A 26,745-nucleotide genomic window follows, 5' to 3' on the forward strand; every position below is an offset into this window, starting at 1 on the left:
TATTATATTTATATGAGTACACTGTAGCTGTCTTCAGACATACCAGAAGAAGGCATTGGATCCCATTACAGATGGTTGTGACCAACCATGTGGTTGCTGGGAACTGAATTTGGGACCTCTGGAAGAACAATCAGTACTCTTAACCACTGAGCCATCTCTCCAGCCCCTGCCTCCAGCTTTTTGTGTTGTTGTTAAGAGCAGGTCTCAAACAGCCCAATTGTCCCCAAAACTTGTAGCCCAGGGTGACTTTGAATGGTCTTGCCTTTATTTCAGGTGCTGGAATTACAGGCATACCTGATTTTTTTTTTTTTATGTTTGAAATTGAACTCACTAGACAAGCATTCTCCCAACTGAACTACATCTCTAATTCTGAACTGCTTTCCAGTGGAAGCGTCATGGTTTCATGTGTCTGGCAGGCTTCCTATCAGCTGCATTGTCTCTACTATAAGAGTAGAGTGCTATTAATAGTGGACAAGATTGATTCTGGTGAAAAGATTTATTGAGGAAGCTTTGTTTTATTCGCTTTAATATAGTTGAGGCACAAAATGGCTTCAGACTGTAGTTAAGATTGGCAATAAAAGCCTGAGTCTGGTTGTAGAGAGAGCATCACATACCCTATAAGAAAATTACGGGCAGTTGTGAGCTGCTGTGAGGGTGCTGGAGACCAAATCTGGATCCTCTGCAAGAACAGAATGTGCTCTTAACTGCAGAGCCATTTCTCAGCCCCCAAATGCTATGTTTATGTTATGCTCTATAAATTCTTAGGCCTTTAAAAAATTAGTTCTGTTTTTTCCACTTGAATATGATTGCTTAATAAAAGTATCACAGCTTTATGGTCTTCACTTAAAACAACTAAGTACCTGTTTTGTTTCTCCCTGGTTGTGTGTACATATTCACACACATCTTGGCAGTACTCTTCGTTTGAGTTGTTTTGTGCCACACCTCCCTCTGTGTCCCCCCCTCAAGTTTTATTTTGTCCTGTACTGTGTTTTCTTCCTGCTGCCCCCGACAGAGTTTCTCTGTGTAGTCCTGGCTGCTGTGGAATTCTCTATAGATAGAGCAGGCTACCCCCAAGCTCAGAGATCTGCTTGCCCCTGCCTCTGCTGAGTGATGAAATTAAAGGCATGCACCTGGCCTTGTGTTTGTCTTTTAAGTATACTATGTGTATCTGTGTACTTGTGTCTACTTTAGTGCATGTTTGTGTACCACATCTGTGGTGTCAGCAGGCACCAGGTGTCTGATGTCAGATCTCCTGGAACTGGAGTTAATAGACAGTTTTGAGCTGCCATGTGGGTACTAGAATTTGAACCCAGATCATGTGGAAGAGCAGACAATGCTATAAACTGCTGAGACATCTCTCCAACTCTCACTTTTATACTCCAGGCTACCTGGCCTGCCAGTTTCTGGGAATTCAGTCACTACTTTGTTTCCCAGTACCTGTCTTGGAGAGTCTAACTCAGGTCCTTACACTTGCACAGCAAGCACTTTATCTACTGAGCCATCTTAGCCCCAAGTATCTGAAAATTCTTAAAATTACATTTTCTGTGTGTGTGCGTGTGCGTGTGTGTGTGTGTGTGTGTGTGAGAGAGAGAGAGAGAGAGAGTCAGAGAGAGTTAGAGTCAGAGAGAGACAAAGACACACACACACACATGTGCCATGGCACACCTGCAAAGTCAAGGAAACTTTGTAGGAGTCAGTTGTCTCCTTTTACTGTATGAGTTTAGAGGTTGAATTCGTTTTGTTTTTGAGACAGAGTCTCATTATGTAGTTATGGCTGACTTATAACTTGCTATGTAGATCAGGCTATCTTTAAACTCACTGAGATCCATCCATTTGCTTCTACCTTCTGAGTTCTGGGGTTACAGGTATTCTCGAAAATACCCCATATGAGTAATTTATATTCTTTAAAGGCATGCATGGTGTTGGCTGTCTTTAATCCTAGCACTCAGGCAGAGGCAGGCAGATTTTCTGTGAGAGCCAGGACCTTTTCTCCAAAAGAAAGAAAGACAGAAATATTACTGTTCATGAAACTTTTGTGTACTATCCTTAGCATACAAATGTTTGAACTTGAATTTAATATGAAGAAATGTGAGATAAGTCTAGATAATGAATATTTAAAAAATTAGCCGACTTATTTCCTTCTAAAATGTCAGTGTCAGCTGGACATAGTGGCCTATACCTATAATCTCCCTACTTCCTTAGAATCCTGAGTTTGAGTCAAGCCTGAGCTACTTAGTAACATTGTCTCAAACTTCAAAAACAAAACAAAAAAAGTCATGTAGTTGGATTGTAAGACCACTTAATCACAGAACTCAGGAAGCAGATAGATTTCTTAGCAAACTCCAAGCTAGCCAGGGTGAGAAGACCTTTCCTGTCTTGAGTCTGAGACAGGGGACCCCATTTTGGTCTCAGAGTAGCACATGCCAGTTTACCAGTATAACCAATAATATTTAGTAGAAAATATTTATGAAAACTGTGTGCTAAAATTATTTTTTTTTTCCCAGTGTAGATTATGGTCGAAGAAAAAGAAATGCTTTTAGGATTCAGGTAGATAAAGGTGAGTCTTTCACTGTTTGAGTGCAATTATCAACAGTCAAAGAAATAGTTATTTTAACTTGGCATTTTATTATTTACTTGTTTCAGTATTTAGCATAATTAGTAGTGAGAAACAACTTAAGAATCTCAAAGATTTAGAAGATGGACATCTGGCAAAAAGAGCAAGACAAGCTGAAGAGGACGAGTAAGTATTACAGAGCTTTTTTTCCTAGAGTTCCACATTCATACTGAGAATACGTTCAGTGGCTCTTCTTGGCCAGCAGTGCAACTGTGCTAAATACTTCCTGCCTTACCTTTTGTTTCCTCCAGCCATATTGATTGCTCTGTAGTCCCTAAAGCATTTTGACTGTGCTCTTCAGTAACTTGAGTATTCATTTCTGTTTCATACATCCCACTCAGCCATGTAAAAAAGTCAGTGAAGATGTCAATGTTTCTTGCTCCTTCTTAGGTCCCTTCCAAGTGTTTTTTTTAGCATCTAGTTATAGAGATTTACTGTAATCTTTTTCTCATGTGGCACTGAAGTCATGTACTCTGTTGTATTACCTTGTGAGCTGGAGTTAAAGGTCATGTGATAGGAACCAAGTCTGTTCTTCTGTAAGAGCAGCAAGTTCTGTTAACTGCCAAGATGTCTTGTCAGCTCTCAGCCCTTGGACTCATAACCGGTGTTTTACCTTAATATATCGACTTGTTTGGCATAGTAATTTTTTAGGCTATCAGAGAAAGGACTTGAAAATATTTTTTCTTTATTTGTTTCTCTCTAATTCTGAGGTACACTGAAAGCTCTTCTGATGATGATTCAAACATGGAAGATTACCCAGATCCACAGGTAAGACAAACATTCAGTGAGCCCATGTAGTGGGTGATATTTAAATCTCCAACCTGAATAGGACCGGTCAATGAGAACACGACTCAGTAATTATGAATATGTTCTATAGGCCTAGACTGGGCAGATAGCCCTGCACTACTCTGTTCCCCAGCTAGGAGACCCTTATAACTCAAGGATTTTCCAGACCCTGCATCTGTCCTTCGACCTCCTGTTTCCCAGTCATACACTCCTTCGTCATCTTCCTCCATTGTCTTGCTCCAGTCTTCTCCTCTGCTCTCTCCCACCAACCTTTATTTCTCCACCGCCCCTTCCTCTGCCCAATCACTGGCTCCAGCCTTTATTTTACAAATTAAGATGAGCAGAAGGTTCACTAGAATTCACCTGTGTAATGACTCACTCCTCCTCTGCAGCCCTTCACAGGAAAGGGGAATTAGTATCAAAATACAAGGCTGGGGCTATCCACAACAAGCCCACTTTGATTTCTTTCTTTCTTTTTTTAATTTTATTTATTTTATGCATATGAGTACACTGTTGCTGTCTTCAGACACACCAGAAGAGGGCATTAGATCCCATTACAGATGGTTGTGAATAATCATGTGTGTTGTTGGGAATTGAACTCAGGACCCCTGGAAGAGCAGTCTTAACTGCCGAGCCATCTCTCCAGCCCCGATTTCTTCCTTTTTAGATTTTTTTTATTTTATGTGTATTCCTGTTTTACTTGTATATGTATATATGTGCACCATATGCACTATGCACATCTGGTACCTGAGGTCAGATAGAGGCATACTGGAGAACTGGGGGCTACCGTGTGGGTCCTGTGAACTGAACTGTGGTTTGCTTCAAGAGCAGCCAGTGTTCTTAACTGCTGAGCCATCTCCCCAGCGCCAGTTTTTTCTCATTGTTTAAGATCGTCTTTTAGAAAACAAACAAACAAACCAAAAATAGAATAAAGAACTGTGTCCATCTATATCAATATATAATTGAATGCTTTCTATACACGCCACTGATGATTTAATTATTCTTCCAGTGCTTATATTTGTATAATCAGTTACATAAAGAAAAAGCAGGAAAAACAATGGGCAAAACTAAAGGCAGACTAGAATATTAAGGGAGATAATAAAAAGAAACCTCAACAGGTTTGTGTGACCTTTAATATCAGCACTTGGGAGGCAGAAGCAAGCAGATTTCTGAGTATTAGGCTAGCCTGTTCTACGTAGCAAGTTCTAGGCCAGCCAGTCCTATGTAATGAGTCTCTGATTCAAAAACCAAAAAAGGAGGAAATGACCATAATTCTTGCCAGGGAAGTAGCATCACTAATGACGGGCCTAACTAAAAAGATACATCAGAAATGCATCAGGTTACTTATAGGTAGCTTCTTAGTTTTTCCTCCTTGGTAAATGAGGCTTTGAATTATTAACAAAGTGATTACAGTACTCCATTATATTTGATCCAGTATTGAATTGAGAGAGTAGTGACTCACTGATTATCAGTTCATTTTCATACCTCTTGGTTTTCTTTGATCACCAGTTATGGATCGGCCTGGTTCTCTGTTAGCCAAGAGTGGTTATAGTAGTTTCAGATAGTAAAAGTTTGTTTGGGGGTTATCTAACTGACAACCTATGAATTTTAAATAGAAATGTTGTTGCCGGGCAGTGGTGGAGCACGCCTTTAATCTCAGCACTTGGGACGCAGAGGCAGGTGGATTTCTGAGTTCGAGGCCAGCCTGGTCTACAGAGTGAGTTCCAGGACAGCCAGGACTATACAGAGAAACCCTGTCTTGAAAAACCAAAAAAAAAAAAAAAAAAAAAAAGAAATGTTGTGAGAAAAGTTATTTAAAACAAAATACAGGAAGCTTTTTAGTTTAGGTACTGGAGCTTCAAGACTTCTTGAGTAACTTACACTGAAATCATGTTTCTGTCAGTCAGCAAATCACATGAACAGTTCCCTGCTCTCTTTGTATCGGAAAGGAAACTCTGATTCTGTTTCAACGTCTCCGAAGTTGGAACAGAGAGAAGCCGCCACTTCAACACCATTGCTGACTTCTAAAACGGACTCCATGCCATTGAAGACTCCTGCCCGAGAATCTGAGGGAGGATGGTTTATTGACAAAACCCCAGGTGGAAAGAAAGAAAGTCTTCCCTTGGACCTATCAGATGACCAAAGCCAGTATAAAAAGCAGGATGCTGAGATTCAGGTATTTTTATAGTGAAAGTTAGTTCCATGTAGTTGGAGTATATTGCAGTCTTTTTACTGAATGTAGTATCAAACAGGTACTTACACTCTTGTTTTTAAAACATCACCAAAAAAAAAAAAAAAAAAGAAGTAAAAAACCCTGTCTCGAAAAACCAAACCAAAAAAAAAAAAAAAAAAGTCACAAATACCTGGAAGTACACAGAAAACGTCATCACTGTTGACTACTTTTGTCATTGCTGTAGTCCAGCATCTTTATTGCCTTGACTGTTGAGTAGATTTCCAAGTGTGATCTGCATTTGCTCCTCTACTCCATTTTTCACATGTAGATATCTTTTTGTGACTTACTGGATCACTGTCACTTGTGTCATACTTACTAGCAGTAGGCAACAGTTTAAAGGAGGAAGGACCTAAATGGCTAACTTAGTGTTCTTCTCCCCTGAGAGGTGAACAGCATGGTGAACAGAGCATTGTAGAGCAGAGCTACTCACTCAGCAAACCATGAAGCAGTGATAAGAAGGGACCACAGTTGCAGGATTTGTTTCAGTTACATCTGCCACTCTGCAGTGACCCTTTTCTGCTAGTTTGATTCCACCTCCTAATACTGTTCAGCTATGAACTCATAAGTGGAACAGTCCATTAAGGAACCTAGTACCCTCATGATCCAGTCACCACCTGGAGACTAGTCGTCCTATATGAGCCTGGGGGGTTGGGGGGCTTCATACCCAAGCCACAATACCATTGAAATATTTCAATCCTTTAGTGGCGTTGTTCAGTCTCATATCAAAAGCCCACGAAGCCCTTTATGATTTGGTTACCCTGCTGTTTCTTGGTGTCATTGTTTGCCCACTTCCCTTCCTCAGTGACAGCAAGTTCTTGCTGTATCTATAACACTAAGCTAGCTAGCTAGTCTGTCTTCCCTACACCTCCTCGTTCCCCAGGATCTTAAGGCCTGAGCTTTCTAGCTAGAGCACTCTGCAGACTCCTTTATATCACCTTCTTTTGTTATCTCTTTAGAGACCCTTTCATACCATGGAAAGTTACAATGTGCTATGACTGCTGTTTTCCTAGGTTTTTTTTCTCACCATCATGTTCTCATGGTCACCCAGCTTATTTGGGTATTGTTTCTGTGTCTCAAAACTCACAGTTTTCCTTCACTAGAATGGAAGCTCCTGGGGAGCAAGGACTTTGTTTTGTTGAGTAATATGTTTCTGGCTGAAGTTGTCTAACACAGTGTTGAATTTGTAGTGCCAGATGAACTTGTGGAGACACAGTTACTTAGGAATTAAGGACTATCCTCTTTGGGGATAGAATTAATAGATTCAGTTCTTGAAGAAGGAAGCTGCTAAAATGGCAAGGTAATTTATGTCCAGTTGAGAATAATACCTTAAGAAATAAAATGTGTAGAATAGGCAAATACATTTAAAAACCAGATTTTCAAGAAAACCTTTTAAAATTGAAGTTAGGTGGTTGCTGCAAAACTGTAATCTCAGTGCTTGGGAGATAGAGGCAAAGGCTTAGGGGCTCAAGGTTATCTACTTCTGTATAGCAAGTCTGAGGCTGTCCTGAGCTATATGATACCCTGTCTCAAGTCAAAAATGGAGCTTGGGAAATATCTAGTTAGTAAAGTGCTTGTAATGCAAGCATAGAGACCTGAGTTCAATTCCTACCACCCATATAAAAACTGGGTACAATACCACATGTCTGTATTCCCAGCACTGAAAGACTGGGATTGGTTGGCCAGCTAATCTAGCCAAATGGGCAAACTGTAGGTTTATCGAGAGATCCTGTCACAGAAAATAGGGTGGAGTGAGGTTCAGTGAGTGGCACATGTCTTTTTTTTGTTTTGGTTCTTTTCAAGACAGGGTTTCTCTGTGTAGCCCTGGCTGTCCTGGAGCTCACTCTGTAGGCCAGGCTGGCCTCGAACTCAGAAATCCACCTGCCTCTGCCTCCCAAGTGCTGGGATTAAAGGCGTGCGCCACCACTGCCGGCGTAAGTGGCACATGTCTTTAGTCTCAGCACTGGGGAGGTAGAACCTGATGGGTTTCTGTATGGTCAAGACTAGCATGGTCTACATGGAGAGATCCTGTCTCAAAAAACAAAAGGTGGAAAACAATTGAAGACGACACTAGATGTTGACCTTCGTTCTCCACACACTCGTGTGTGTGTGTGTGTGTGTGTGTGTGTGTATATGTATGTATGTATGTATGTATACATATATATGTATATATGTAAGGACACAAATACGATCCCAACACATACACATAGTGTGTGTATAGCTTACTATGGTATCACAAAATGAACATATTGATTATCTCCCTTAACTGATTAAAGTAAATTTATAGCCAAGCAAATGAGGCTTTATACTAATATATCCTAACTGTACATTGTGTATCATTTAGGGTTTTCCTGTGTTTTCATTGCACTTGAACTATTGGTAGTGCAACTAAGGAACTAGCTTTTCCATTGAAATGTAAATTCAATACTTGGTTTTTGGAAAACCTCAAAATATATTTGAAACAATTAGATGTAGGAATTAACTTTTTCAAGTATAAATTTTGCAAAATCCAAGTCATATATTACCCCTGAAAATTTTGTGTCCAAATTGGGATGTGCTATAAATTTTCAGTATATTTTGGCATGTGAAGAGTTAATTAAAAGCACAATATAAAATATCATTAGTCCTTGGCAATGGTGGAAACCACCTTTCATCCTGGCACTTGGGAAGCAGAGACAAGGCCAGCCTAGTCTATAGGACAAGTTCAAGGACAGACAAGGCTGCACACAGAAACCCTGTGTAGCTGTCTTTTTTTTGCTACTTTGACTACTTTGTGGGTTCTTTTTTCTAGACTGCTTTCTGCTGATTAGGGGCAACTGATTCCTTGGGGCAAGTTTGATCTTTGCTATCAGGATATCTAATTTCTTCTTTCTTTGCACAGGACTACTTAACAAACCACAACTAATAGCAAACAACCAATAACCCATCGTTTCTCTTTCTGGCCCTAGCGTTTATATGCTCTCTGAAAAGTGCCCAGAATTCCAAATGTCAACACTATCTCAAAATCTGCTGCTGGCAAAATCACACCCCTGTTAGAAGATAAGGCAAATCATAGTCAGCTGTTGTGGACAAACTGAAGCAGCCCAGTATCCCACACCTAGGATTAAAACAAACATATTTCCATAATATTTCTGTTTTTTTTTCAAAGAAAACAAAAATCCAAAATTATCAGCTACATCCTTGTCTCAAAAAAAAAAAAATCTCATTAGCAACTTGTTTTTAGACTTGTTGAAGGTTGCCTTGAAACTTGTCCTGTAGATTAAGCTGGCCTTAAATTTGAGACAGTTCTACTTCTGCCTCCTGAGTGCTGGGATTCTAAGTGTGTATCACTACCCCAGCTCATGAGTAACTTTTGGTATTAACTATGTTGAAAGAGTGTTTGGGATGTGTTAATTAAAATAGATTTATTGGTAGATGAGTGTGGCTCAGTGGTTTGTTTAGTGCTTAGAATACAATATGTAAGGCTCTGGGTTCAGTAGTTTGCACCCAAGAAAAGAGATTATCAAATGCATTTTTTTTCTACATTTAAGTGTGTATTTTATTAGCGCAATGGGGTACACACATTAATATATAATTAGAATATATAGAATGTTTGACTTGTGATGTATTTTTTCCTGAACAGTGCTGCTATAATTAGTTTCTAAGCACCAAGCCTTGATTTGGCAAATTCTTTCATATGTGTGTGCGTTCGCACATGCATGTTTATGTGCAAATACATGTGTGGGGTAACATACCAGAATCAATGTCAGATGTCTTTTTCAATTGCTCTCTACCTTTTCTTTGAGAAAGAAAACTCAAGCTTGTCAATGGTAACTCATGCCTGAGTTTCAAGGCTACCCTGGTTTCAGAGTGAATTCCAGGACAGCCAGGGATACTCAGTGAAACCCTGTAACAACAACAGAATAAACCTAAAGCACACACGTAGAAGGGGATGTCTGTGATCTCAAAATATCTGCTATGCTGGCTGACCAGCAAGCTATAGGGATCCTCTTGTTTTTGCCTTGCCAGCACTGGTGTAACAGACCTACTCCATTGCACACACCTTTTCATGTATGAGTGAGTTGGGGTCTGAATTCAGACCTCATGATTTTATGATACTTTATAGCCTGAGCCCTATTTGTTTTGATTTTCGATTTTTTTTTTTTTTTTTTTTTTGGCTTTTCGAGACAGGGTTTCTCTGTGTAGCCCTAGCTGTCCTGGAACTCACTCTGTAGACCAGGCTGGCCTCGAACTCAGAAATCCACCTGCCTCTGCCTCCCAAGTGCTGGGATTAAAGGCGTGTACCACCACTGCCCGGCTGATTTTCGATTTTGAAATAGAGTCTTTTGTAGCCTAGTCCAACTTTGAAATTGTTATGTAGCTAAAAATACCATTCTGATTCTTCTGTTTTTACTCCAAAGTATTGGGGTTACGAGTTTTCCTTTTACGCTATTAGTGGGTTATTCCCCAATATCTTTGTTTTAAGCTGTAAGTATTTAACTAATCAAGAGCATTATTATAATTGGTAAGATCCTGATGTTTATATATGTGCTTTAAGTCTTTTAGAAAAGATTAACTGGCAGAGCCGAGAAAATATTATCAAATAAACAATCTAAGCTTTTAGGTTTCTGAAAGAAGACAGCATCCTTGAGCAAAGAGATTGCAAGTAGTTAGTAGTGCTGGAGCACGAACGGACATAGCTGTCTTTGAAAACCGCCTGTTAGCATTATCATTTTAAGTACAGAATTTTTGTATTTTCTCCCCAGAATTTAAAAGACTCTTCTCTTCTGGAAAGTGATAAGAAAAGGAAAGGTAGGACAAAGAACAAAGGAAACAAAAGAAAGACAGAGGATCTTGAAGAAGTAGATGGAGAAATCGAAGCTGTTCTGCAAAAGAAGGGTAAGCTGTAGATAGCAGTGGTGTGTTTGCTTTGAGAGAGGGGTGACTAGTTTGAGTTGTTTTATTTGAGAACTATTTGTGTATGGAAAAACCTAGTTGAAAACATTTTTTGTCTAATGGTGCTTTAGTTGTATGTTTGTCTGGAATCACTACTCTTTTTACCTTTTTTGTTTAACAGCTAAAGCAAGGAGTACAGAGTTGCAGATTTCCAATGTGAAGTTTGAAGATGTTGGAGGCAATGATGCAACATTAAAAGTTAGTGCCAACTGAGAAATGGTATTACATGAAATGTGTATATTGTTAAATATTTACACTAAAAAGCCTACCTTTATTTATTTATTTTTGTTTTTTCGAGATAGGGTTTCTCTGTATAGCCCTGGCTGTTCTGGAACTCACTCTGAAGACCAGGCTGGCCTTGAACTCAGAAATCCGCCTGCCTCTGCCTCCCAAGTGCTGGGATTAAAGGCGTGCACCACCACTGCCCGGCTCTTATTTTTAATTTAAATTAAAACATATTTTATGTATATAGGTGTTCTACTGGCATGTATGTTTGTGTACCCATTCCATGCCTAGTGCCCTCAGGTTAGAAAAGGTCAGATTCACTGGAACTGGTGTTAACAGATGGTTGTGAGCCACCATGTATATGTTAGGAAATGATCCCAGATTCTCTGTAAAAGCAGCCAGTGCTCTTCTTCACCCCTGGGCCACCTCTCCAGTCCTTTGGTTTTTAATGTGAAATAAGTATAGAAAAAATACTAGGACGGTGAGGTGAACAAATCTGACCCTTCAGAGTACCAAAAGAAAATGAAGCTTCCTGTCTTTTTACGTCTTTAGTTATAGTGTTTGTGAAGTACATGTTTTGTAAGTTACAGTGTTCTGACAGTGCTAACGATAATGACATTAATAATGCTCATGGCAGCTTTCTAGTGTCTTCTCTTTTATAGTCACTGTATTTTATGAGAGATACTTTTATAGCTTAGGCAGTAGAAGCATGGAGATGTCACAGAAGTTATTTACATAGTGTACAACGCTGGGATTCAGCTCAAGTCACAGCCTAAGCCTGGCTGTCTTCTGTCTAGTATATTTTGGTGTTCCAAAAAATAGGGGCATTTCATTCTACTTTGACTCTTTGTTTCTTGGGCTGAGGATGACATCTTTTATGCTTATTCCTTGACAGGAAGTCTGCAAGATGCTCATACACATGCGTCACCCAGAGGTATACCAGCACCTTGGTGTCGTGCCTCCTCGTGGTGTTCTCCTGCATGGGCCACCAGGCTGTGGGAAGACATTACTTGCACATGCAATAGCTGGGGTGAGGCTAGTTGCGGCTGGATTTCTAGTTATTATTGTTGTTTTGTTTTTCTCTTTGGTCAATTCCAGTTAGACCTGGTATCTCTTTAGTAAGCAAATTTAATCCGTAAGAGATTCCCCTTCTCCCTCCTCTTCTCTTTCTTCCTCCCCCATCATTTTCCTCATTGTCTTTTTGTTGTTTTGAGACAAGGGTTTCTGTTTGCACCTGTATCACACTTGATTTGGCTGGGCCTGAAACCTAGCAAATTCCAGGGGTCATCCTTCAGTCTACCTGTGCTCAGGTTAAAGATGTGGAGCTCACTGCCTGGCTTTTACATCAGCACTGTATTTCCAGACGCAGGTTCTCATGCTGCCCCACACATTATACAGATGGAGCTCCAGCTTTCCTTCATTTACTTTTTCATGCTGCTGCTTATGCTGGTGGTGGTGGTGGTTAATGAATGCAGTTATTGTGTCTGTGACAAATTGGATAGGAAGCAAAACAGTGTAAAAACTCTATAAACATTTAGTTTACATTGTAGCTATTCTCTTTTATCCTAGTCTTTTTTTTTTTAAAGGTTTTTCGAGACAGGGTTTCTCTGTGTATCTCTGGCTGTCCTGGAACTCACTCTGTAGACCAGGCTGGCCTCGAACTCAGAAATCCGCCTGCCTCTGCCTCCCAAGTGCTAGGATTAAAGGCATGCGCCACCATTGCTTGGCTATCCTAGTCATTCTTAAAATCAGCAAAACATGCAAAAGAATGGTTTTTCTCTTGGAGCTAAATTTATTTAAAATTTCCACTGTCAAAATACCCTTCTAAAATAGATCAGTTAGGTTTGTAGTACACACTTGAAAGTCCAGTATTGCTTGGACTATGGCAGGATTGTAAGTTTAAAGCTATCCTTGGCTTTAAACTTTGTATATTTCTTCTTGTATCAACCACACACACCTACTTCTGAACCCACAAACATTAAAAAAAAAAAAACCACTTATTTTGCAAAGTAAACAGCTAGCAGTCCTGATTTTGTCCTATCAAATTTTTTGGAGACTTATTTCATGATAAAGTGTAAAATAGTCCAAGGAACTTTAACTAGCAGAATAGCATATTATTCTAGTCATTAATAGAACAAACTTACTTTTTAAGGGCAACTGGATTTGTCTTTTTAAAAATAAATTTGTCTTATAGCCACAAATGCAACATTTGCATTTTCATGTTTGAGTAAATACCTAGGTTTCTTTAAAGTCAGGGTCTCACACTGTTTGCCCAACCAACCTTGAACTCAAAGCTTTAGTCTCCCAAGTGCTGATATTACAAGTGTAAGCCACCACAACTGGTGACTAAATCCATAGACTTGTTTGTTTGTTTGTTTGTTTGTTTGAGACAGGGTTTCTCTCTAGCCCTGGCTGTCCCTGAACTCTGTCTTTAGACTATACTAGCCTTGAACTCAGAAATCCAACTGCTTCTGCCTCCTGAGTGCGGGGAGGTGATCAAAGTTGTGCGCCACCACCGCTCAGCTGATTTTCTTTTCTTTTTTTAAAAAATTGTTTATTGTGTTATATTTGTGGGTATTTTGTCTGCATGTATGTCTATGTACCATATGCATATCTGGTGTCCATGGAAGTCATAAGAGAGCATAGGATTCCCTGGAGCTGGAGTTATAGATCATTGTAAGCTGCCATGTCAGTGCTCTTAACTGCTGAGCTATCTCTCCATACATTTAAATAGTGTTTGTCATTGAACTCACATACAAAAATGAAATTTCTTAGGAAATTGTAGAGGCCAGAAAGATGGTTCAGTGGGTAAAGTTGCTTTCCACTATGCTTGGTGACTCTCTATTGAAACAGGAAACAAACAAGGCGGAATAAGAGAACTAATTTTGACAGGTTTTCCTCTGACCTCCATGTGTACACAATGGCACAAACATGCCTGCACACATACATGAATGGATGCATAATAAATAATAAATGTTTTTTAGAAACTTTAAAAAAAAAAACTCCCTAATTTTGGTGGGACAGATTAGATAAGAAGAATGTGGGGAACTTAAATTTTATTTAACCTTTAGTCATTCTTTCCTGTATTTGTGCATAGGAACTTGACTTGCCGATTCTGAAAGTGGCTGCTCCAGAGATTGTGTCAGGAGTTTCTGGAGAGTCTGAGCAAAAGCTCAGAGATTTATTTGACCAGGCTGTGGTGAGTCAGCTATTGCTTATACCAGCTTTTCAGTAGAGTTTACTTTTCTTTTTTTTTTTTTAAAGGTTTATTTATTTGTTTATTTATTTATTTATTTATTTGAGTACACTGTAACTGTCTTCAGACATACCAGAAGAGGGCATCAGATCCCATTACAGATGGTTGTGAGCCACCATGTGGTTGCTGGGAATTGAACTCAGGACCTCTGGAAGAACAGTCAGTGCTCTTAACCCCTGAGCCATCTCTCCAGCCCGAGTTTACTTTTCTGATGCTAGAATTCTTTATCCTGCTCACTGACCTTCCTTTTGTAAAAATGTTTAGTGGTAAATTTAAAGTGAATTTAATGGTATAGACTCTTGGCTGTGTAATGTTTCACATGAAATCAAGTATATAGGTGACAAGCTTATACTGACAAGCTTTGGGTTGTCATACCCAGAGTTAAGTGTTCAGAACATACTGTCCTGGAGATGCTTCATTTACTTTTTTTCTCCAGCTTATGTCTGAACAACTTGCAAAGACCATAAGAATACTTAGAATTATGCAAGCACTGTAAGACTCAGGATAAGTGCTGTTTATATGATAAGAGGGGTGAAAAGAAAACTCTCTTACCAGAGAGAGAGATTATACCTGTCTACAGTTTCTGTTATACAATTTAGAAGAGGATATTGGAATCCAGCTAAAGTAATATCTTCAGCATAGTATGGTGGTTAAATGTCTGCCTTCTCATTGAAAAAGTTGAGGACCAGTTCAGTGTTGTCACATTAATGTGATGGCAAGAGTCTTTTTCTATTTCATAACAACCTGTGATGATAAAATACCCAGTTCTCATAGGGTCACTGAGGATTTAAATCAGAAGATTTATTTTTTTTATTTTTGGATGATGTGTTGCTATGTTGTCTAGCCTGCCTTAAATTCCTGACAACCAACCTTCTAACCTCAGTCTCCCAAGTGCTGTGATTAAAGGTATACACCACCATGCCCAGTTAAAAGAATTATTTTAAACCCTTTAACATTGTATCTAGTACATAGCAAGAGTCCTGTTAATTGTGACATTTGCACTTGAGCAGACATGGATCACCACTGAACTAAAACTAAATAATGATGAAAAGTCTTTGTGTCACGTTCCTTCCTTACCTACTCCTTTCAGACAGGGTTTTATGTAACCCAGTCTGGACTCAAACTTCTTGTGTCGCTGAGGATGACTTTGAACCGTTGATCCTCCTATTTCTACCCAGTTGTTGAAGTTACAGTTGAATGCCACCATGCTGGTTTTAATTTTATGTCTTTATTTGCATCTAAAGCACATAATTGCTCATAAACATAACCATTTAAACTACCCGAAGCTGATGTGAAATAAGGAGAAAAATGTATTTTAGCAGTAATATTACTAAGTAACTATATACTTATAATAAGTGTAAATTATAAGAGTGGTTATTAATTTTTGAAAGTCTCACTGTTTAGCATGGGGGCTTTTCTCACTGAGACCATGTTTGTACGTATGGTGAACAGATGGCAAACATGGATGCAAAGCGGCATACTTAGGTCATGGGTTCAAGTCACATTTCCCTGTAAAGCAGTGCTGTGCAAATACTGCTGATGCAGGTGTCAAGTAAGCATGTGGTTTTACACCTTCATTTTCTGCCACTCACTCCCTAATCCAAGTGGATAACAGAACCTTGTCAGGCTAGGAAGTTGTTTTCTCACGTTACCCCTCCTTAGGCTAAGGTCTGATTATCATCACTTATTTTTTCCCATTGAGTTTTCCAGGTCACTGATGGAAAAGAATGGGTTTATTTTCTGAGACCTTTGCTCTGTACTACTGATCTAGCAATCATAGGTGCTCTTTGCAAACATTGCCAAGAGGAAGATTTGGCAAAAAGAGCCAGTAGTGATGGGCCAAGTATCTGTTACTTGGTGTCATTTTGAACTGACAGTATGTGACTTTTAGCACAATAAATGTTACTATTTTGACTATGGAGGGACTAAGAAAGATTTGGATTGTAAGCCTAGGTTTCTGTTTTTCACTTAATCCTTAGTGCGTGTGTGTATGCCGACATGTTAGTCTCTTTGTTGCTGTTTGTCAGTTTGAGTTAGAGTCTCAGTCTGGCTTGGAACTAGAAAAGTTGCCTAGAAAATCCTTGAAGTCTTGTCTTGATCTTTCCTTTCTTTTTTTTTCTTTTTTTTTTTTTAAGTTTTTTGAGGCAGGGTTTCTCTGTATAGCCCTGACTGTCCTGGAACTAACGCTGTACACCAGGCTGGCCTCGAACTCAGAAATCCGCCTGCCTCTGCCTCCCAAGTGCTGGGATTAAAGACGTGCCACCACTGCCCAGCGTCTTGATCTTTCCAAGTACCAGAATTCTTATTATGTGCTACTATGCTTAGTTGAGAACTTTTAAATTTACTGCTTATATTCTGTAGCATACAAATATGCCTAATTACAGAACAGTTTGAGAAGATTATTTCATAAATCACACTCATTTCTATTTAAGCATCTGGTTCTCTGATAACAATCAGAAGCATTATTTTGAACTGCCTTGTTCATGGTTATTCTTTTGGTGACTAAATCTCTTAGTTTTAAAAATCAAAAGAATACATAAACATTATGCACCAATATAGGAAATTTATTTTATAGTTTTTATATATGTATTTTTTGGTATTTTTATTTCTAGTCAAATGCACCATGTATTGTTTTCATTGATGAAATTGATGCAATTACCCCCAAAAGAGAAGTTGCTTCAAAAGATATGGAACGAAGGATTGTAGCCCAGCTTCTAACCTGCATGGATGGTAAATAATGAATTCATTTTACGATAATATATTTCTTAAAATAATGCAAGTCATACATGTATGTATGAATCACTTAAATAGTGAATCTCATAAAACAGGATTTTCCATTCATTTCAAATTGTATTGTACTGTTTGTGTGTGTTTGTATGTATGTATGTATGTTTTATGTGGGTGTATCTGTGTGTGAGTGTACATGTGTATGTGGGGAGGGAGGCCAGAGGTCAACCTCAGGTAGCATTCTTTTGGTTTTTTCGAGACAGGGTTTCTCTGTGTAGTCCTGGCTGTCCTGGAACTCACTCTGTAGACCAGGCTGGCCTCGAACTCAGAAATCCGCCTGCCTCTGCCTCCCAAGTGCTGGGATTAAAGGCGTGCGCCACCATGAATTCTTTAGAAACACCATTAATTGAATTGGCTTGGTGCTTACTTACTGAATAGGCTAGGCTAGCTGACCAGTGAGCTCCAGGGATCATCCTGTCTCCACTTCCTCAGCACTGGGATTACAAGTCTGCCACGCTGAATGCATTTTTTTTTTTAATGTGGGTTTTGGGGATTGAACCAGTGTTTTCTCTATAGACTTTGAGGCCAACCTGGGCTATATAATGAGTTATAGGCCAGCCAGAATATGTCATGAAACCAAAAACAAAAAAAGAAAGAAATAGCACATGTTGTATTGTCATACTCCTGTAATGTATTATCCAAACACATATGCTAGGACAGAATAATTGACATGAATTGTAGCTGGACTGGGTTACATAGTGATTTCAGGCCCAGCCTGGTCTACAGAGTGAGAACCTGTCTCGAAACAAAATACAAAGGAAAGTTAATTTGAAACATTACATAACTAACTAACTATACACACATACACACACACACACACACACACACACACACACACACACACACACACACACACGGCAAGTTTCTTATGGCTCCCAATTGTAAATTACTTGTTGCACTTAACCTTTTGTGTCAGGGATTGAAACTGAAACCTGGTGTATGCTCTGTAAGCTATCTATTACTGAATTACACCCCAGTGCCCAATGCTATTTTGTTTTTATCTCAGTTTTTTTCTGTCCTGTTTTTGAGGCCTATATACTATAAAAGCTTTTCATCGATTCTTCCTAATCAGATAATCATTATTTATATTGTACTTAGCATTTGAATACCATGTTATTCCTATGAGGCAGTATAACCTAGACTCTTTCCTATTTAATTCTAGTTTAACTGACAGAATATTTGTGAAAGACAAAATTTAAACCCTGTATTTTGCTCATTTCTAAAAATCTGTTTCTTAAGCTAGAGTGGCTGTTCCTTTTTTTTTTTTAATTCCTCATTTTTTTTTTTTTTAAAACAAGAAGAGGCCATTGGCCCCCATTACAGGTGGTTGTGAGCCACCATGTGGTTGCTAGGAATTGAACTCAGGGCCTCTGGAAGAGTAGTCAGAGGTGTTAACCGCTGAGACATCTCTGCAGCACTTGGGCCGTCCTTGTGGGACACCATTGCTGTCTTCCCCAGGCTCCACTGCTGGGCTGTTCAGGTTGTCTGGGCATGCCCCTGTGTGCTGTCACTCATGCTGCTGCTCTCTATAGAACCTGGCTAACTTCCATCTCTGCTCCTGGAAACCATACTAGTCCTTTAGGCTTTCCTGAGTGGTTTTTTTTTTTTTTTTTTCCTTGAAGCTGCCATTGTCCCCTCTCTTGCTCTGTTGCAGTACTTAGTTTATCCTAATTGTTATTAAACTTCTTGAAATGTGACCTACACTATGTTTCCTTACTTAGACACTTTATAGTTCTCAGTAGATGGTAAATTGCTGGTAAGAAAGGCAGTGTTTATCTTCACACTTGTTACGTAAACAATGTTTATAAATATTTGTATATAAGAGTACACAAATTCTCTCCAATCTTTAAATCATTTGTGTAAGCATTGCTGTCCTCAAATATCAGATGTGTTGTTCTGTCTTTTTACATCTGGTTCTTAGATCTAAATAACATGGCAACTACAGCTCGGGTCCTAGTTGTTGGAGCTACTAACCGGCCAGACTCATTGGATCCTGCTTTGAGACGTGCAGGAAGGTTTGACCGAGAAATCTGCTTGGGTATCCCAGATGAGGTATCCAGAGAAAGGTATATTCTTTTAGAATGATGTCGTTTGTGTACCACTATGTGAGCTGAGTAACATGTCTTGAAAATAAGTGCTAAGAAATACCATGTAGTTGATGCTTGTTCTTTCTCTGTCTCTTGTCTCTTTAGTGTGTGTGTGTGTGCGTGTGTGTGTTGGGAATTGAACAAAAGACCTCAAATGTGTTGGCAAACAACCTACCCTGAGCTCTTTCCCTTTTCTCTCTCAAATTGATTTGGAAAGAAAAACATAAAACAGTGTTTAACAAAATAACTCAGTAGGACGTTTGTTTTAGTTTGTCCAGTAACATTGTGTTTATTGATAGCTGTTTGTCTGATACTCTTAATGCCTTCTGTGTTAACTGGCTTATCAGCTTAAGGAACAGTGTCTGTGCGTGTGGAGTAGTATTGTGCCATCTAGTCCATATACTAGTTAAGGTCTGAGCACCATTGCACTAGTCTGCTCAAGGACGAGGGTCTCATAAAAAGATGATAATGAATGCTTTTTAGTGACTGATGTAGAAAGAGCAAAGAGCTGGACACTCAAGAGTGTCTTAAGATGTGCCCTTAAGGGCTGGAGAGATGGCTCAGTGGTTAAGAGCACTGACTACTCTTCCAGAGGTCCTGAGTTCAATTCCCAGCAACCACATGGTGGCTCACAACCATCTGTAATGGAATCCAATGCTCTCTTCTGGTGTGTCTGAAGACAGTTACAGTGTACATGTAAAAATTAAAAAAAAAAAAACAAAAAACTATTTAACTGTCCAGCTGATACTAACCAAAACCACTTAAAAAAAAAAATGTACCCTTAAGGTAGTAGAGTAGAAAACACGTGAATTAATGTTGTGAACTACCACATTTTCAATTTTTTGTGGTAATTGTGATACTAAAATCATAATCACTAGCCACTTTTAGGATGAGTGATGAATAAATGAAAGGAAGTGGCTGCTTTAGAGGGAAGGAAAGATGTGAGAATGGATGGAGAATATGTGCCGTCATTTTCTTCTTCCCAGTGTTTGATGTCACCTCATTTTTCTAAAAAATTACTATTATTTGACACGAGTTATTTGTATAGATAATTATATTCATATGTATTCTTTAAATAACTTATCAAAATGTCTTTACTAATACTTTAATACAACCAGCAAAATAATATTCATCTTACTCATATTCATTTATGAAATACAAAGCAGCTGAGCAAAGTGGTATATGTCTATAATCTCAACTTCAGTACAGAGAGTTATCCCAGTTGTGCCTCATGGTGTCCTTAAGCCAAGCTTTTGTTTTATACAAAAATAACTTAGACGGTAACTTACTTTATGTGTAAAAATCTTTTAAAGAATTACTTATTTTATGTATAGTATTACTTTGTCTCTGTCTTCAGACACACCAGAAGAGGGCATCGGATCCCATTACAGATGATTGTGGGCCACCATGTGGTTACTGGGAATTGAACTCAGGACCTCTGGAAGAGTAGTCAGTGCTCTTAACTGCTTCCCATGTATTCAAGCAAGGTTTGGGACCAGTCATTAGAGCAGGATCAACCTGCCAGAGGCCATACATACCCTTAAAAGAAAACCAACTCTCCTTTCTTCAAGAACCCGTCAATGTCAGTATTTCAAGAATAGGAAGTGTCCCTTTCCCCGTCATTGTTATAAAACAAACCACCTTAAAATGTCATGCCCTAAACATCTTATTCACTTTATTGTTACTCATCATTTCTGTGAATTAACAGTTTAGAAAGGTCTGAGTAAACCAGGTGATTCTGTCTCCTGGTGTCATGTAGCTTTAGTAGCTGAAGCAAGAGCAGGAGGTCCGCTTAGGTTATGGGAATTTGAGAGAGCAGGGGGGTTGGGGGGGGGGAGAGAGGAGAGAAGAGAGAAGAGAGAGAGAGAATATAAACATATAAAATAAATATATAGTATATATTGTGTATCTACACACACAAACACAAAATCATTTCCCTCTCATTTTTCTTGTCTAGCTTCAAACTTCTTAGGGACAGTTTCAGCTTCTTCATAACCACATAGGGCTTCAGTCAGAGGCTTTCTGCAAATAAGCCTAGCCAACATTGCTTTTTAAACCTAGCTTTAGAAGTCACAAAATATTAATATCACTACACTAGATAGTTTTGTCATTAAGGTTGGCCCAATTTCAAAGAAAAGATACACTGAATCTTCCAATAAGAGAAGGGTCATAAATCTTTGGATGTGTTTTAAAGCTGTTACAATTATGGAACTTCATGTATTTATTCCATAGTGTCAGCAATTACCAAACAGTTTCGACCTTTCTGGACTGCCAAAAAGATATGTCATTTTGATGTTATTGCTTCTGATAGTTTTCCTTACTGTGTGTCCTGGCTAGTTATATGTAATCTGAAAGGAGGGAATCTCAGTTAGGAAAATGCTCCCATAAGATCTGGCTGTAAGGCATTTTCTTAATTAGTAATTGATGAGGGAAGACACAGCCCATGGTGGGTAGTAGTGCCATCCTTGAGCTGGTGGCCCTGGGTTCTGTTATAAGCAGGCTGAGCAAACCTATGAGAACCAAGCCAGTGAGCAGCACCCTTCCATGGTACTGTCAGTTCCTATCTCCAGGATCCTGCTCTGTTATACATCATGCCCTAACTTCTTTCAATAAAGAACAGTAGTATAAGAACTGGAAGTATAAGCTGAGTAAACCCTTCCCTCTTCAAGTTCCTTTTGTTATGGTATTTCTTCACAGAAATAGTAATCCTGACCAGGGCACTGTGATACCACAACACCCACGATCATCTTTATTTTTTGTGCCAGATCTGAAGTTAAGACTTGTTCTTCTAAGGACTGTTTATTCTTTTAATGGCAAGTTGTATTAGTGTTCATAGTCTGAGTACTGGGGATGTGTCTTACTCCGAGTTTAGTCTATTTATTTATTTATTTATTTATTTATTTATTTATTTATTTATAGACAGGGTTTCTCTGTGTAGCCCTGGCTGTCCTGGAACTCATTCTGTAGACCAGGCTGGCTTCAAACTCAGAAATCCACCTGCCTCTGCCACCCAAGTGGCCCGGCTTATTTTTTGTTTTCTTACTGCACTGGAGATTGAACCCAGGGCCTTGCACATGCTATTAAGCAAATGTTCTGCCATTTTGGTACATCCCCAGATAGATATTAGGTAAGTAGAAAGCAGAATTGTTGGGTCAAAGGTAGTGTTACATTTCAAAAACAGTTTTTGTAGTTGCTGTAACAAAACATCACACAAAAATGCCTTATGGTGAAGGTTTTGTGGAACCTATGGAGATGTGGCCTAGAGATGAGTCTTCCAGTCATTGATGTAGTGTGTTCTAATGGGATGAAGGGACTCTGGTGTCTTCACCCACTTTTTTGTTGTCTTTTACTCTCTAGTTGTGAAGAGAGCAAATCTGCCGGACCACAATAGCCTAACCATGATACGCTGTTCTTCCCTAGGAGAGGCCTAAAAATAATGTGAATATCTGGTTATGTTCCAGAACCTCCAGAACTGAGCCCACATCCATCTTTTCTCTTTATTAGCTGTTTGTCTTAGGTCTTACTAGAGTGGTAGAAGGCTGGCTAGCACACTCTAGGCTCCATTTTCCCATCTGTGTCCACTGAGAAAGTTTCTCTCAGAAAGTTTTGTCTTTATATATTTTATAAATATGTATTTCTTTTATGTATTATATATTTCATTTATTATGTACCAACTCCACAGCATAATATTGTCCTTGTAGACTCTCCTTTTAATAGAATCTTTTTTTTCCTGATTCATTTGTCCAGATCTTATTTTTCAGAAATGAGAAGTGATGTATAGGGATAAAATGACAGCTCCTTTTTGCCTAAAAAGTGTCTTTATCTCCATGCCAGTCTTTAAGAAACAAAACAACAACAAACGCTGTGTATGGATCGAGACAGAAGTAGAGGCGCTTCCTTAGAGGGGAAGAGACACTCCCTCGAGAGGAAATGGCTGGCGCTCTGGAAGCACGTCCTTCTGACATCCTGCACTGCAGCCTTTGTTAAAAGTGAAAGCAAAGCTCACTGCAGCAGTAACTTTAGTTAAGGTGACTTACTTTCTTCAAGTTTTTCCCTTTTCTTAAACTTCAATATTTTATTTGTTAACTTTGTTGGAGGATTTATTATAGTCCTTATCATTAAAGCCCCAGGGCCTCCAACATCCTAGGCAAGTGCTTTACCATTGAAGTGCAGTTTTTATTTCCTGAGAGTTTTTTTGTTTTGTTTTCTTACTCCTTTTGCATGTATGTATGTGTGTTTGTTTTGGTCTATGTTATATTATATACCTGACAAACTGTAAGGTAAATGCAAAATAACATTACCTGGCATGTAGTTAAGTCCGACTGAAGGTAGTTAGGGTTATTGTCATTTCTACTTCCTCTATTTCTTCCATCCCTTCTTCTTTTCACTTTCTTTCATATGTGTGTGTGTCTGTGTCTGTGTGTTGGGTCTCCAGACAGTACTGTGGTACTGTAGTGTAAGTCTGTCTCCTGCCCTGACACAAGCAAGCTAAGGGGGCTGAAGAATAATGTACATAGTATGTACATACATAATGTACATACTAATGTATAGTCTACATATGTAGACTGCCAAACCTTGAGCTTTGCTTCTTGATTTGATTTCTTCAGAGAGAACATTCCTGGAGTTCTGGTTGACAGGGTGGAGTACATGCCCATGTGTTCTTACTATATTACACAGATTTTTCAGGTGATTTTTATGTTTTGGCTTTTGATGCTATGCTTCTGGCCCAATACTTTTAATAACTCCAGTTCTAACCCTTTGGTTCTTTGGTGTTCCAGCAAGCAGATTACTTTGTTTCTCACTATTGTATCTCTTTGGGAAGAAGAGTTATTTTTATTTTGTGTCTTCTACTGGGTTGTTTACTTTCCATTCATCCTCTTTGTCTACAAATTGTGACAAGCTCACAAGATAATCACATATTTAGTAATTTATACTGTATACATACATGCTTCAGTAAATGAATGTTTAAGAATATACACATAGCCAGGCGGTGGTGGCGCACGCCTTTAATCCCAGCACTTGGGAGGCAGAGGCAGGCGGATTTCTGAGTTCGAGAGTTTGGGGCTAGCCTGGTCTACAGAGTGAGTTCCAGGACAGCCAGGACTACACAGAGAAACCCTGTCTCGAAAAACCAAAAAAAAAAAAAAAAAAAGAAGCTGTGTGTGGTATCATGTACCTGTATGTAGTCTCTTATACTTAGGAAACTGAGTCAGAGAGATCAATTGAGCAGAGGACTTAGAATTAGCCAGAGCAACATAAGAGGACCTGCATCTCTTAAAATAAATGACATTGGCGCATACCATATATTGTCAGTTGGGCTTAATGAAATGTTTTACATGTATGGTATAGGGTCTGAACAACAGTAAACGATGGAAATTGGAGCAGTAGCTATCCTAATAGAAGATGATGTTAGCTGACTATGGTGGCATAGATCTATAATCCTAGTACTTGGTAGGTAGAGGCAGGAGGATCAAGAGTTCAAGACCATTCTCCACTACATACAGAGTTTGAGACCATCTTAAGTCAAATAAGATTCTGCCTCAAAATCTAATGTTGGATGTTTGAAGTACCAAGATAAATATCACTATGAAACCTTCATTTTGTGTAATGAGTATATAACTTGCAGAGCTGGACATGACAGGACAGAACATTGACTCCAGTTTTTGGATGACAGAGGTAGTCTGAGTTCAAGGTCAGCCTGCTCTATACATCAAATTGCAGGCCAGCAAGGGCTATATACATACTAAGACTTCATTTCAAGGGTGGAGGGAGGGGGATAACAAACTTTTAGTGCTGAGTAGTATGAAGTATGGTTTGAGTAGGTGTCTCTTTCTGGTAAATACATTATTTTATTTGCTCCGTAAGTATATCCTCCATAAGCTATTTCCTCTACAGTATTCCAAAACACTTCAAAGTGCATAAAAGAAACAAACCTGCACTTATAATCTTTATAGTACATAGCATATTTACCAGTAAACAGATAATTAGTATAAATTTTTCTGGAAAAGTAAAGTTGGGTATATAGTTGTATTGAGCATATATTGAGTCATTTATTTCATCTTATATAGCATTAATTATCATACCATCAGTACAGATTATGTATAAGCTTTCAAGTAAATATAGGTAGGAATTTACTTTTACTAATAGTCATGGAGTCTGAATTTTTTAAACTGTCTTTTCTGCAGAATTCTTCAAACGTTATGCAGAAACCTGAGGCTTCCGGAAACTTTCGATTTTTGTCACTTAGCACACCTAACGCCAGGCTTTGTTGGTGCTGATCTGATGGCTCTGTGCCGTGAGGCGGCCATGTGTGCCGTCAATAGGGTCTTGATGAAACAACAGGAGCGGCAGAAGAAAAAACCTGAGATTGAAGGTTTGCCCTCTGAAGGGGATCAGGAGGAAAGGCTGGTTGCTGAGCCCGGTTCTAAAACACAGGTGCTCTTCAGTGTTCTTTCTCTTACCTTGTGTTCATGCCCTGGCATGACTGAGATTTATTCCTTTACGGAAAAAATGTGCAGTTCCTGCCAAGGCATTGACATTTATGTGACACTTGTGATGTAAGTTGGTAAGTCATAAAAGATCATTGTAACATACAGCACTATGTAATTTGGGTAGGAAGTTTCCTTACTTTGTTACTAAAGACACTAAGTGTAAGAAGTCGGTCTCTGCTTTGCAAAGCAGGTACTAAATCCAGGTCTTTGGTTTTAAATCAGTTGTTCTTTTTTCCTTATTTGAAACCATCATTATTCCTGCCAACCATGATAAACTCATTCTTTTTATAATATTGCATACAATTTAGTATTTACTTTAATTTTCTTTTTTTGTTTGTTTGTTTGAGGTGGTGTTTTTTTTTTTAACTATAGTTTTGACTAACTTAAAGCTTCAGCTTCTAACTTATAGATTATAGACATGAGCTGTCATGTCAAAAATGCAGGATTTTGGCCTGATTTGGTGATTGGTTGATTCAAAAATTCATTTTAGTTAAGTCATGTTTCTAATCTGTAAAGATATGTTCTCATAGAATTGCCAAATTTTTCAATTTTCAGTTAGATAACTATTTTCATACACAGACTGGCAAATGTTGTAAACTTCATATCACTTCAAGATGCATTATGGGATTTGCCACATGATTCTACTAAGTAGAGCTGCATTTTATTTTTCTTGTAGATTTTATTGTTTTGTATATGTGAGTGTTTACCTTTATGTGTATATATGCAGGCATGTGTTCCTGTTGCCCATGGAAGTCAGAAGGAAGGGAGCTTCTGATCTCCAGAGACTGGACTTAGAGATGGTTTTGAGTTATTTGTGGGTGCTGGGAATCAATCTCAGGTCCTCCATGAGAGCAGTAAGAATTCTCAAACACTGAGCCAATTCTCTACTCCTAGAGCTGTGTTTTAAAACTTATTTTATCCAATTTAACTTTTATCTGAACTGAGCTTAAACACGAGGCTTGCATTAATCCAGGTTTGGCTTGTTTTTTATTAATAAATATCTATTGAGAGTTCTAAGTGCTAGATTCAGCGATGAGAAACCAGGCTCTGCATTTAAACATCTGAGAGTGAGACTATAAGGAGAAATAAAAGAGAGCTCTATAAATACCAGAATTTCTCAAATAATAATATATTCACAAAGTATGGTATTGTTTTGATTTTTAAATTTATTTTATGTGTACTAGTGTTTGCCTGAGTGTATGTCTGTGCACCACATGCTTGCCTGTGAAGAGGCCAGAATCAGATCTGTTGAAATTGGAGTTACACACAGTTGTGAGTTGCCCTGTGGATGCTGGGAGTTGAACTTGGGTCCTCTGGAATCACAGGCAGTACTT

General features: G+C 38.7%; 1 protein-coding gene across 4 annotated transcripts in view; it reads left to right on the top strand.

Annotated features, from left to right (window-relative positions):
* Nvl (nuclear VCP like) overlaps positions 1–26,745 on the top strand; it is a 52,001-nt gene that overhangs the window by 3,448 nt on the left and 21,808 nt on the right. The window contains exons 3-13 of one of the 4 annotated variants that reach the window (XM_028789307.1): positions 2,505–2,557; positions 2,644–2,740; positions 3,325–3,382; positions 5,304–5,576; positions 10,376–10,508; positions 10,687–10,763; positions 11,686–11,820; positions 13,888–13,989; positions 16,659–16,776; positions 18,755–18,899; positions 25,106–25,355. In XM_028789307.1, the coding sequence (XP_028645140.1) occupies positions 2,505–2,557; positions 2,644–2,740; positions 3,325–3,382; positions 5,304–5,576; positions 10,376–10,508; positions 10,687–10,763; positions 11,686–11,820; positions 13,888–13,989; positions 16,659–16,776; positions 18,755–18,899; positions 25,106–25,355 (1,441 nt within the window). Of the gene's footprint in view, positions 1–2,504; positions 2,558–2,643; positions 2,741–3,324; positions 3,383–5,303; positions 5,577–10,375; positions 10,509–10,686; positions 10,764–11,685; positions 11,821–13,887; positions 13,990–16,658; positions 16,777–18,754; positions 18,900–25,105; positions 25,356–26,745 lie in introns of those variants that run through there. The other 3 variants (XM_028789308.1, XM_028789309.1, XM_028789310.1) reach the window with 3 other exon arrangements.

Source organism: Grammomys surdaster, unplaced genomic scaffold (assembly GCF_004785775.1).
Source record: "Grammomys surdaster isolate TR1022 unplaced genomic scaffold, NIH_TR_1.0 125808, whole genome shotgun sequence".
Classification (NCBI taxonomy): domain Eukaryota; kingdom Metazoa; phylum Chordata; class Mammalia; order Rodentia; family Muridae; genus Grammomys; species Grammomys surdaster.